Source organism: Rana temporaria, chromosome 5 (assembly GCF_905171775.1).
Source record: "Rana temporaria chromosome 5, aRanTem1.1, whole genome shotgun sequence".
Taxonomy (NCBI): domain Eukaryota; kingdom Metazoa; phylum Chordata; class Amphibia; order Anura; family Ranidae; genus Rana; species Rana temporaria.
In genome coordinates, this window is record NC_053493.1 from 173159582 (window position 1) to 173172625 (window position 13044).

At 47.6% G+C, this 13044-nt stretch overlaps 1 protein-coding gene across 6 annotated transcripts in view; it reads right to left on the reverse strand.

Annotated features, from left to right (window-relative positions):
• TRIO (trio Rho guanine nucleotide exchange factor) overlaps nt 1-13044 on the reverse strand; it is a 1129982-nt gene that overhangs the window by 290011 nt on the left and 826927 nt on the right. For all 6 annotated transcript variants that reach the window (XM_040353401.1, XM_040353397.1, XM_040353396.1 and 3 more), the window contains one exon: nt 9077-9360. In XM_040353401.1, coding sequence (XP_040209335.1) covers nt 9077-9360 — 284 coding nt within the window. The remainder of the gene's footprint in view (nt 1-9076; nt 9361-13044) is intronic.

Genomic DNA, 13044 nt, shown 5'->3' on the forward strand with positions numbered 1-13044 from the left:
CAAGCGGGGTTCATGCCTAATACCTCTTTCAACCTGCGCAGGCTCTACATTAACTTACAGGCCACGCATGACAATGTAGGCTCCCGGGTGGTTGTGACGCTGGACACGGCTAAGGCATTTGATTCTGTAGAATGGAGGTATTTATGGCGCTGCCTAGAGATCTATGGCTTCGGCCCTCGGTTCCGCAAATTGGTTAGCCTCTTATATCAGGCTCCCACGGCCAGAGTGGTGGCGAATGGTTGGCCGTCCTCTGTGTTTACCCTGAGTAGAGGTAGGAGACAAGGCTGTCCACTCTCCCCACTCTTGTACGCGCTTGGCGGTGTCCATTCGCACAAACCCAGAGATTGAGGGATTGCAGTCGGGTCCCTTAATAGAAAAAATTAGCATGTATGCAGACGATACACTATTATATCTCGCTGATTAGGGTCCCTCCCTTCGAGCAGCACTCCAGGCTATCGAACAATTCTGAATTTTTTCCGGGCTCAAGATGAACTGGGGGAAATCGCAGATCCTACCGCTTGATAGTTTCCCACCACCCGAGCCTCAAACAAGAATGCCACTTCAACGGGTGGACATCATTAAGTATTTGGGGGTACACATTTCTAGGAACCCGGCTGATTATATCGCGCTCAATATAGAACCCCTTTTTTCAATGGTCCGAACTAAAATCCGGGTCTGGGCCCGTTTGCCACTGGGGGAGTAGGGCCGCATAAACTGGGTCAAAATCGTCCTCCTTCCCAAAATCCTGTATGTCCTATGGCACACCCCGATATACCTCCCCTAAAATACTTTAAATCACTTGAAGTTCTCTTCAAGCCATTTGTCTGGGGGACGGGCAGGCATAAACTTGCTTGGCAGGCACTAAAAAAACAAACGGACATGGCCCTGCCCGATTTCAACCTGTATTATATAGCCTCACAACTGTCCCAGTTGTTTCATATTGATAAAACTGACAGTCGGAGATTTCTGCTTCTGCTCTGCCCACGGAGTGCTCAACTCACTGGAGACGCGTTATACGCAATCTCGGCGGGTTCTGGGGGTGCTGTGTCAACAGGGGAAACAAAGTCCCTGTTATGCCAATACAAACACATTTGGGATCTTGCATCTACCAAACTGGGGATACCTCGGTACAATGATTACACGCCACTCTGGCACAACAGGGGTTTGGAGGAGTTCCTTCATGCTCAGGGCACTGAGCTGTGCGCCAACTCAGAAACACATCTGATAGATGTAATGGCCACTAGAAAGGTCGCCTTCTGAGACAGCGTCAAGAGAGGAATTTCTCTAAAGTTCTCAAAGGGAGCTTCCTGGAGAACCGAGAGCACCAGATTCAAATCCCATGAAGGAAGCGGTGGTCTAACTGGGGGAATCACATGTCGAACCCCCTGTACAAACGTACCCACCAGTGAATGGGACGCCATGGGACGTTGAAAGAAAACAGCCAAGGCTGAAATCTGTCCCTTAATGGTACTTAAGGCAAGTTTCTGATCCACTCCTCTCTGCAAAAACAGCAGAACCCTGGAAATCGAATATGCCCGTAGACACCACTCCATCTCCTCGCACATAGAGATGTAGGCCTTCCAAGTGCGATGGTAGATCTTCCGAGAAGATGACTTTCGCGCCCTCAGCATGGTTACCGAATCCGACAGACCTCGGTCCCTTAGTACCTGGCTTTCAATAGTCATGCCGTTAAAGCCAGCGACTGTAAGGCAGGATGAAGTATGGGACCTTGAGACCTTGCCACCAGGTGCACGAGATCGGCGTATCAGGGACTCCGGGGCCAATCTGGAGCGATGAGAATCACCGGAATCCCCTGGGTCTCCACTCTGCGGAGCAGACGAGGAAGCAACTTCAGTGGGAAGATGGCATAAATGAGCTGATATTGACCCCACTGAGCCACCAACGCGTCTGACGCATCTGCCGAGGGATCTCTGAACCTGGCCATAAACCTTGACACCGTGCGATTGAGTCGAGAAGGAGATCCACGTCTGGCATGCCCCACCTCCAGCAAAGGAGTTGAAAACCCCTTCCGGATGCAACGACCATTGCCCTTGATCCAGCATCTGGCGACTTACATAGTCCGCCTGCCAGTTTTCTACGACTGGAATGTAAATGGCTGACAGAGCCGGCACGCTTCTTTCCGCCCACCGCAGGATGTGAGCGACCCTCCGACGCCGCAGCTGAGCTCCGTGTCCCCCCCCAATGGTTGACATAAGCCACCGCTGTGGCGTTGTCCGTCTGGATCCTGATTGGACGTCCTTGTAGCCTCTGTGACCACGAGGAGAGGCACAGCCTGATTGCCTGAAGTTCCAGGACATTGATCGGCAGACGGGATTCGTGAAAAGTCCAGCGGCCCTGGGCCGATTGGACCCCTTAGACTCCCCCCACAACCTGTGAGGCTGGCATCCGTCGTGATCACAATCCAATGGAAGGGAAGAAACGACTTCCCACACTGAAGAACCGGGGATCTCAGCCACCAACTCAGAGAAGCCCTGACCAGGTGACTTACCTGAACCTGATGATCCAGAGACAATGGAGATCTGTTCCATTTGGACAGGATCTCCTTCTGCAAGACTCGAGTGTGGAATTAGGCATACGGTACTGCCTCAAAGGAGGCTACCATGAGGCCCAGAACTCCTATGCAAAAATGGAGAGACGACGATTTGCAGGATGCTAACAATTTCACCGCCGACTGTCTGCAACTTCTCCAAAGGAAGGAAGACCTTCGCCTCCGAGGAGCCCAAAATGAATCCTAGGTACTCCAGACATTGAGTCGGTACCAAGACCGACTTCCGAGTGTTCAGCACCCAACCAAATTTCCAGAGGATCTGACTGGCTATGGACACATCCTCCTCTAATTCTGAGCCAGAAGCAGCTCTCAGAAGGAGAACGTCTAGGTGGCCCACAATAGCAATGCCTCGCTGTCTCAGCAAAGCCAGAATAGGGGCGAGCACCTTGGTAAAAACTATTGGTGCTGACGCTAGGCCAAAGGGAAGAGCGACAAACTGATAGTGGTCTCCGACGATCGCAAAGCCCAGAAACCTCTGATGCCTGGCGCAGATGGGGACATGCAAGTATGCGTCCTTGATGTCCAGGGATGCCAGAAAGTCCCCCGGATGAAGCGCAGCAACCACTGAACAAATTGATTCCATCCGGAACTTTCGCACTCTCACAAAGGCATTGAGGGCCTTGAGGTCCAAGATTGGACAGACCCCGTCCTTCTTTGGGACTACAAACAGATTTGAAAAGAATCACTGAAACCTTTCTTCCAGTTGCACAGGAAAAATTACAAACACAATGACGGCGCAAAAGAGGGAAATTTGAACCACAATACCACAAAAAGTTGACAAATAAATTGTTATAAAAAGGGAAGGGGAGGAAGGGAAACAAAAAGACCAGTAGCTGGATAATAATAAAAAGGATGGTAATGAAAGTCACAATATTTAAAGTTCGTATATAAACAGTTCAAAATGACATATACACCGTGGCAGCACTTTGGAGAGTGAAACGAGACTCTGTAAAAGCAAAAACAAAAAGAAAAAATGCGCCTACTAAGTGCAGTATGTCTGATAATATGGAATTTATTAATTCATTAAAACAGCCAAATGGTGTTTAATTTTGGATGGGCTGGATCGGGGGGTCTGGACTAAAAAAATATTATTAGTAATAGATGTTGGAGTTCCTCCAAAGGTGATCGAAGGTGTAGTATGTAGATTGATTTGTTGGTGCTGAAGAGAATTTTCTATATTATTAATGGCACCACAGGAAGGAGTGGAAGTATTAGCTGCAGTAACATTGGGTTCGCAATTGAAGGCAACATTACTATTGGATTGATTACGAATGTCTCGGGCTGGAGGATTGACCATAGTGGGTATAGAAGTAATTATTGTGGATGTAGCGTTCTTACTACTGGCGTATTGGGAATCTAATGTTAATAACGGTACCGCTATCTTGTTAGGGGTGGGAGTGACGGTCTGTAACAACTGAGGTCTCTTAGAGGGTATAATGGAATTATTTGATAAGTTCTGCGATTTTTTGATATAGTTGAAACCTGGTGGCATCAAAGGAGGAAGAGGGAAAGACAGAATCTGTCTTTTCCAGCTGAAGACCTTTTTTATACTTATAATCGTCCAAATCTCTTTTGAATTTACCAAGTTTTATATAAATCAAATTATCTTCACTTCTCTTGGTGTTTAATTTAAATGTCTTAAACCATTCTACAGGTAGATGATGATATGCATTACATAAATCATTAATATTGGTCCTAAAATTATCCTGAAGTATATGGAATCTCCTATCTCTATGGGTAGTCAATACTTGGATCCACTTCTGGGTGCAGAATTCCGCCACCCCCTCCCACTCTGAGCAGAGGTCCGCATCAAAGTGGGATGGTCTGCATCCAGAAAAGTGCATTCCTTTAGTATACGTAGGCCTTGTGGTGATATTGGAATTAAAGTATTGTTTCACAGAATGCCCTGGTGGAGCCCTGTATGCAGGGAGTGAGGCTGAAGCTGGCCCCATCTCGTTCTACAGAGCATATATAAGTATGCCAGTCTCCTCCTCCCATTAGATCTGATGAAAATGCGGAAGCATTGAAACGTGTCATCAATATGAGCCCCTGTCTGACGTCACTTCCTGTCGCCAAGAGCCGTGTGCGCTCCAGGCCAAAAGCATGCCGCCGAACAGGTACTTCCGGGATTCGCTGTTCCCGCAGTGCTCTGCCTCGCTTCTTTCCTGGACAGCAACCAACAATATCTTCACCAGAGAAGCCACCATCATCGGCTGACGATCTACAGTGACTACACTTCCCCTTTTTATGAGCGCATTTTGTACTACTTTTTAGTGTGTAGCCATTTGGCTGTTTTAATGAAATAATAAATTCCATATTATCAGACATACTGCACTTAGTAGGCGAATTTTTTCTTTTTGTTTTTACAGGAAAAATTACCCCGTACCTGAGAAAGTGTTGTACTGCTCCTAATAGGACAGACCGACGAGCCGGAAGGAGAGGAAGATTTGAGGGAAAGAATTTGTTTGGTGGACAAGAAAAACTCAATCTTGTACCCCAAAGTGACCACCTCGCAGACCCACTGGTCTGAGAGCAGGGAGGTCCACCAAGCTGCAAACCCACGAATGGCGCCCCCCCCCCCCCCACCCTTGAGTCGGGCGGGACAAAACTTAATGCGGTAGCAGGCTTGTTTGGCTTGCATACACAGGGACACTTCTGTCCCCCAGCTGGAGCTTTGTCAGTCTGGGAGGATCTGCCGGCTGACATTGACTGATGAAAATACCGCTTCTGCGCGGAATAGAAGGGCCCCAACTTACAGCACGGCTCCTTCCCCTTGGTGGACTGAGGGAGAAAAGTGCTCTTACCTCCAGTGACATCCTTAATAATGTCATCCAGCAAAGTACCAAAAAGCCTCCCACCTGGGTAAATCAGCCAAAGCTTTCGTGGAAGCTTGGTCAGCGGACCAGCATTTCAGCCAAATCAGGCGGCGTAATACCACCACCGATACAGAGGCTCTGGAGATTAAGGGAGTTGCATCCAGAGTGGCATCACAGACATACACAAGGCCCTGTACCAACTGGTCGGCCAGGCTCACACACTCAGGGGGGAGTTGATGCTCCTCCACTGTTTGGCGCAAAATCTTTGCCCATTCAGTAAGTGTCTGAGACACCAAAGTTGCAGCCAAGATAGGCCGCAACGCAGACCCCAGAATGGGGAACATGGAACGGGTCACCGCTTCGGCCCTTCTATCAGTAGGGTCCTTAAAGGCAGGGGTCCCTTCTACCGGGAGAGTGGTTACTTTATTTAGCCGAAAGATTGGGGGGTCCACAACCGGAGGAGAGGACTTTTTTCAAAAGGCTCTCCTCAAAAGGATAATGGACCACCATGCGCTGAGGGACCACAAAGGACTTCTGCGGCCATTCCCATTCCTTATCTATGAACTTCTCAAAGAAAGTAACATAAGAAAAAACTTAAACAGAGCGGTTCAATTTGTGTGACCCAAAAGAGACAGACCCCTCTGTGGAAGTCACAGCTGTATCCTTCAGCTTGAGAGAGTCCCTCACAGCATCAATAAGTGCACTCATAAGTGCCCTGTCTTGCGCCCTACCCTGACAAGGGGTCCTCCTTACCAGGGAGGTCCTGGTCCGCATCCTCTGACATACCAGAACCGGGGTCCTGAGCCACAGCCAGGCCCAAATCCAAGTCAGAGCATTCCCCAGAAGATGGCGGGGCGCTTTTTACCCCCCCCTACGCCCGCACGCCGCTTCCACCCTGGCAACAAAGGACTCCAGGACTGCCGACAAAGTATCCATGGGAACCACAGGGGCACTGGTTGCTGCCTCTGGCATGTCTGGGGAAGAAAGGCCAGGTACTGACTCCATAACAACCCACTAAGTGAAAACACTCAAAAAGTCCACCCTCCTTGCTGCACCGACCGGGGGGGGGGCTACCCAGGGGACTCACCACCCAGAGGGAGACCGCTCAGCGCTGCTGCCCGCCTTCCGTCTGTACACACCGTGTGTCTGAGGAAAAAACTGTGCTGCACACCATACAGGAAGCCAGTGCTAGAGGCCAAAACCCACTTTTAAAATGGCCACCAGACGCCTCAGAGAAAAGGGCGTGGACCACAAGAAAATGCCCACTTGCAATGCCGACCTAAGTCACAGCACGGCCACGGCAAAATGGCAGCCAATGGAAATTTCAATAAAAACAGTAGGCATACTAAAAATGGCGTTGGCGCTGCAAAAAATGGTGCCTGAACACCGCGATGGGGACGAGAAGGCCGTGGCAGAGACTTCCCAGGAGCCAGACCAACCCCCACAGAAAGCAGACCCCGACACCCCACAGTCCCCAACTGGGACCCAAAGTCCCCCCACAGGTACACCCCGGTCGCAGCGGCCCCAAGGGCAGGAAGGAAAAGGGTGACAGAGAGCAGGGAAAGGGAGGACAAGAGAACCTCTTAATCCCGGGAATGCCCAGCTGTTCCATCCTGCCGAGGCAGGAGGAACCGTACTTACCTGTCCTTGCGAGGACTTGCTGGCGCGTCCCTGACAGGCCTACAACCAAATGGTATGAAGTAGCTGTCGGCCCGGTCCACTGTGAGTGAGACAGCAGCAGCCCAGCCATATGTGGACCCCAAAACATATGCTCACCGGCCACCCCTGGAGCCATGAGGTATGTCGTGGCCGACCCAGCACGTAGCTAAGGTCTGCTCACGCTTGATGGTCGGACTGGGGGGGACTACAAGGATCTATAATATCCAGCCTGTCACCCAGCCATTTGATAAAACAATCACAAAAATGAAATAAATAAAATAAACATTTCTTCGGGACTCTGGGCCCAACGGGAGCCAGGTCCGTCTCCTCTGCTAGGCAGAAACAAACTGAGCTGCATGCTGCAGGGTGAGGGGTTATGACCAGAGGGACCGCCCCCTGGGCAGGGCTGTTCAACTCTGTTAAAGTTACATGTTTTAAGATAACTAACCGAGCCGTGTCCATCCATGGAACGGAAAGAGAAATAGGTATGTGTCAATACGCATCTTTTATATTGATGGAGGCTAGAAAGTCTCCCCTCTGGAGTGAGGCTACTACTGAGTGGACAGACTCTATCCGAAAGAACTGTATCAGCAGATACCCATTTAGGGATCTTAGGTCCGAAATAGGCCTTGTGTCCCTGTTTAATTTCTGAACCGTTTAACAGGTTCGATTAAAGCCCTGTACCCCTTTCGGAATTATTGTTCTCCAAATGTCTGCAAAGTACAGCAACCTTCTCCCCACTCAATGGAGTTTGGGCGTCCCCTCAAAAGGAGGGCTTGGTGCTGGGGTTTAGAAGACTCTTGGACCCAGGGCTTCCTCTGGCCCAGCGGCTTGCCCCTGGCTCCAGCGCCCTGCTGGCGGCGAAAATCGCCTTGACACTGAGACAGCAGTCCCTGAAGTTTTAAACGAGGGATGTCTGGTGCTTTTCTTAACAGAAAGTAGAGAACTCTTCCCTCTGGAGATCTTTTGGACATATTTATCCAAATGATCACCAATTAAAATTTCCCCATAAAAAGGGAAACCTGACAATAACTTTTTACAAGGAAGCTCGGCTGACCAGTTCGCCATAAGCGTTTGCACATATGTACAGACAAGAGAGCCAGACGAGAAACCTGCAGTATTAAATCCTTTCAGGCGTCAATAGCAAAACACAGTGCTCCAGAAATATCTGTCTTTTCAGGCAGATCATCCTCCTGGTTAGGCCTATGCAACAATCCTGCAAGCACCTTTAGCCTGCAAAGCAACACTTGGTGACTTACGTGACCCGGGTAAGGAAGGAATGAACTGCTGTAAGTGTCTGTTCAGAGCTTGCTCTGTGTCCCACACCTGCCTTAGGAAGCACTGCATGCCTGGCAAACACAGCATAAATGAGCTGGGTGTGCGCCGGAACATCCTGTGCGTGGTCCTGGGAAACGGACGTGGTTGTATTCACGTATGACGCAGTTGCACTCATTTTCCCCAGAATGTAAATGTGGCAATGTTCTGCTCATTTCCATCATGCAACAGGTGCAAGCAAAAATGGTGTTATTGTTTTTTTTCTCTTACCTCATCCTTGCAAGTGCAGTTGCATTCATTTTGCCCAGAGCTTAGTAAATGTGGTGGCACTTCACTTTGTAAAGAATACCAAATAAGGTAAATAAAATTAAAAAAAAATTGCTTGCACATGTTGCATGATAGAGATAATCAGAGCTTTGCCACATTTACTAAGCTTTGGGGATAATTAGTGCAACTGCACTTGCAACGTGCACAGTTCTTATAGTAAATCTACCCCCATTGTCTATGAATACCAGTTCTGTGCTGAATGATTATTATATATTTTTCATAAATACTTTCCATGGCACTAAAAAAAAAAAAAATTCTTAAGCATAGATGTATACACCGCAATTTTAAAAAAAAAATTAAATAAAGTAGTAGACACATCCTGCAATACTATTTTAAAAACTTCTGTGATTAACTATTACCACGTAAGCTGTATGTACAGATTCAAGGCAACATCATTTTCATCAAAAAACAGTCACCAACAGTTACTGACCTCATCAATCGTCTCATCCTGTGGTGTTGCAGCACTGTCGTCAGAGTCCTTTTGGTAGCTAGAATCAGTGTTTTTGCGCACATCTCTACTTTTTTTGTGTTTATGGGCCAATTTTTTCACATGGCCATCAGCTTTTCCACTGCTAAGCCGCCTTACAGGGCTTGTTAGCCATTTTCTCAAAGTATTACCAGGACGCTTTGGGCCTGGTGAACTCTGTGTACCAATTACATGAGGTTGGAGGGAATTGACTGAAGATGGTGGACTTGCATCATTACCAGAGTAGTCTGTAAGAAAGAAAGATCAAAAACAAATTATTATTTTTTTAAGATTTTTACAATTTTCGAGGGTTGGACAAAAATAGATTAGGTCTGTACATTAATACAAACAGCTGCCAAAATTAGATAGCTGACATAGTTTGCAAAGTCATAAAAGAGCCTACAATGTAACCCAGGTGCACGGTAGCCAATTTGCAACCTCATGTTAACAAAGTCAAAAATGGGCTATATATTCTATTGTGAATGTAATAATGACAATATCTGGAGGTAGCCTCTGAAACCACTTTATGATAGTGTCTCTGCTTCTCTTGAGGTGCTTTATGTTTTTCTTTTGTGGTTTTATTCTGTACTGTATTTTACTATAATACACATGTCCTGTTTCAGACCCTCCAACCTGGTAGGCTTGTGAGGGCCCAGCGACAGGATTAGTGGGATAGTCTTGATGTTTCCAACATTTGCAATGGTCCCTTGGAGGTGTCCTATCTTGCTGTGTTATTGTATTGGCCTCTGTAAAAAGTGTTTTACAAAAAAAATAAAGTGGTTTAGACGTTTAAGGAGGGCTAGGTTATAAAAATAATCCCAAGCTTTGAACATCTCACAAAGCACTGTTCTTCAATCCATCATCCAAAAATGGAAAACCTACCGAGACATGCTTTCTCCCAACCTCGGGGTAACCAGGAAAGTGGGAGGTGGTATTGCATTGAACCCCAACTTGTAGCCGTTTTCTATTATTTCCAAAATAAATGGGATTGAAGTTGCATTGGTCCATTGTGGGAGGAAGTCCCCTAATCTACCTCCCACCGGGACACGGTAGTCACTAGGGCTTCGAGGCTGTCTAAGGAGGATTGAATAATATTACTCCTCTTCCATGTCCCTTCTGACCTGTCCAGTGTTTTTTTAGGTTAACCCTCTCTCTCCTGTTGGGTCTGCTGCCTGTAACCTCGGAAAAAAACCTTTATCCTGTTTTTTTTCTTCTTTTCCGGGAAGGCCTCCTGAAGCCCAGGTCCAAAGAGGTGATCACCTAACAAAAGCAATCCACCAAGCTTTTAACCATACGGCCCTTCTTGCGGCATTTACCAGTGCTGCTGACCTGGCTGCCAGCTTCACCAAATCCGCAGAGGAGTCTGCTAGGAAGCCGACTGCTTTAAACAGTAAGGGAAAAGATTTGAGTAGTTGTTTGGACATGCCTGCAGAAATGTGGGATTGCAACAGCGTTAACCAGCAATCTAAATTTTTGGCAACACAAGTAGCTGCAAGGGATGGCTTAAGCCCAATAGAAGAAGCATCCCAAGCTCTTCTTGGCAGCAGGTAACCCCTTTTATCCATGGGGTCCTTAAGGGATCCCAGGTTGTCGAAGGCCAAAACAGTCTTTTTTTAAACCTTCGCCAGCGGCGCATCCAATTTTGGGATTTTGTTACAAGAATAGGCCTTGTCCTTTTCAAAGGAAAATCTGCATTTAAGACTGCCTGAAAAGAATGGTCTTCTTTCAGGGTGCTCCCACTCCAGCAAGATCAATGCCACTAGAGATTTGTGCATGGGGAATACCCTGGATTTCTGTTCACTGACCCCCTGATACATGAAGTTGTGCTTAGAAAGCTGTACCGAGTCCCCCACATCGTCCAGCGTCAATCTGTACACGGACCCTCTGGAGGAATCTGCTTGAGAGGAGGCAAGCAACCTGGGTTCCCTTTCCCTATCTTCTGTATCCTCCTGACTAGGTTCAGATAGGACCGGCATACTTGCTACTTTAGATAGGGGCGTAGAGGGACCCTGCATCCTATCCATCATCCCCTTACAAGATTGGAATGTGGATGCAATCTTGTTTTTAACAGACATAACCTTAACCAAACTGCTTACACATTCAGGACAAAGTGGCTTCTTCCAATTGGAACCTAAGTTTCTTCTCTTAGGGGGTTGCATCTGGGTCTTGTCCTGGGCTTTACCCTGAAAGCCAAAAAGAAAAACAGAAATGCCCATGAGTGCTTTCCCCAGACTTTCACCACAACTGTGTTTGGATCAAAAGAAGGATGAAGTGCCCAGTCCTTCACCTGTGGTTCCCCACCCAGGGAAGGACAATTGGTCCAAAGGACCCCAACCCCCCTTCAGAGTAAGACATGGCCAGCCCTCACCACGCTTACCTGGGAGGTGCTTGTGCCAGAAGAACCGGAGTCAACCGCCTGGGATGCTGCAGTGCCCTTCATGGATCCTCTGTGTATGCCACAGCCTCTGATGGGTCTTCACTGACTCCAGATACCCGAAAGGCTGCACACCGTGCCCAGAGACTGGAACCTCGTCTCTCGATGCCCCCTTGATGATGCGGCTCCAATGGAAGCCACGCCACTTCCTCTTGTTGGAGCGCAGAAACCCCCCCTCCGATGCACACACACGTTCTCCTTCCTAAACCCAGAACCGCTGGGTAAACAGGCACCACTCACAGCGCGTGCGATGGACACCTCCCACCCGCCAGACCAAGTCGAAGGGAAGACAAATGACAGGTCCCCCTGATGTGTGGCGTAATGGCGGCGGGGTCTCGCCACATACTTCCAGGGGTCCAACTCTCTCCGAGTTAAGGCAGCAGTGGGACCAGCAGCCCTACTCTTCCCTAGTTAGACAGAGAGGCACTCTGTCTAGGTAACACCAGGGGCTCACCAAGGACAGCCCTGAGACATGGAGCTCCCAGGTTCCTAACATGCTTCCTTCCCGTGTGGCAAGAAACACCAAAAGCATAAGGGGAAGGCCTGGAGGACCACCTTTTAAACAAGTTTGGGTGAAAGTGTTTCCTGTCCCGGAGGGAGAAGCCCTATGTCTCAGAGGCTGTCCTGGAAGACGATAGGATAAAATAAGCTTTCTGGCCTAAAAGCAAAATGCTATGTGTGGCGGAAAAAACACTGCACATTACCCTAAACACACCATTCCCACCGTAAAACATGGTGATGGCAGCATCATGTTGTGGGGATGCTTTTTTTCAGCAAGGACAGGGAAGCTGGTCAGAGTTGATGGGAAGATAGATGTAGCCAAATACAGGGCAACCTTACTAGAAAACCTGTTTGAGTCTCCAAAAGACTTGAAACTGGGATGGAGGTTCACAATCCAGCAGTACAACAACCCTAAAAATATAGCCAGAGCTACAATGAAATGGTTTAGATCAAAGCATATTTATGTATTAGAATGGCCCAGTCAAAGTCCAGACCTAAATCCAATTGAACATCTGTGGCAAGACTTGAACATTGCTGTTTACAAATGCTCTCCATCCAATCTGACAGAGCTTGAGCTATTTTGCAAAAAAATAATGGGCAAAAATGTCACTCTCTAGATGTGCAAAGCTGGTAGAGACTTGCAGCTGTAATTACAGCAAAATGTGGTTCTACAAAGTATTGACTGAATACAAATGCATGTCACACTTTTCAGATATTTATTTGTAAACAATTTTCCTTTCACTTCACAATTATGTGCAACTTTGGTTGGTCTATCAGATAAAATACATTTACGTTTTTGGTTGTAACATGACAAAATGTGGAACATTTCCAGGGGTATGAATACTTTTTCAAGGCACTGTGTATAGATGTATCACCACTCCACATTGGTTCCACCACTGTACCTTTCAAGTCAGCTTGTACATTCAAAAGACCAAACACTTGCTGGTGTAGGGCTGCACATGTAACGTTTAATGTATTTAGGTTTTTATAACATATC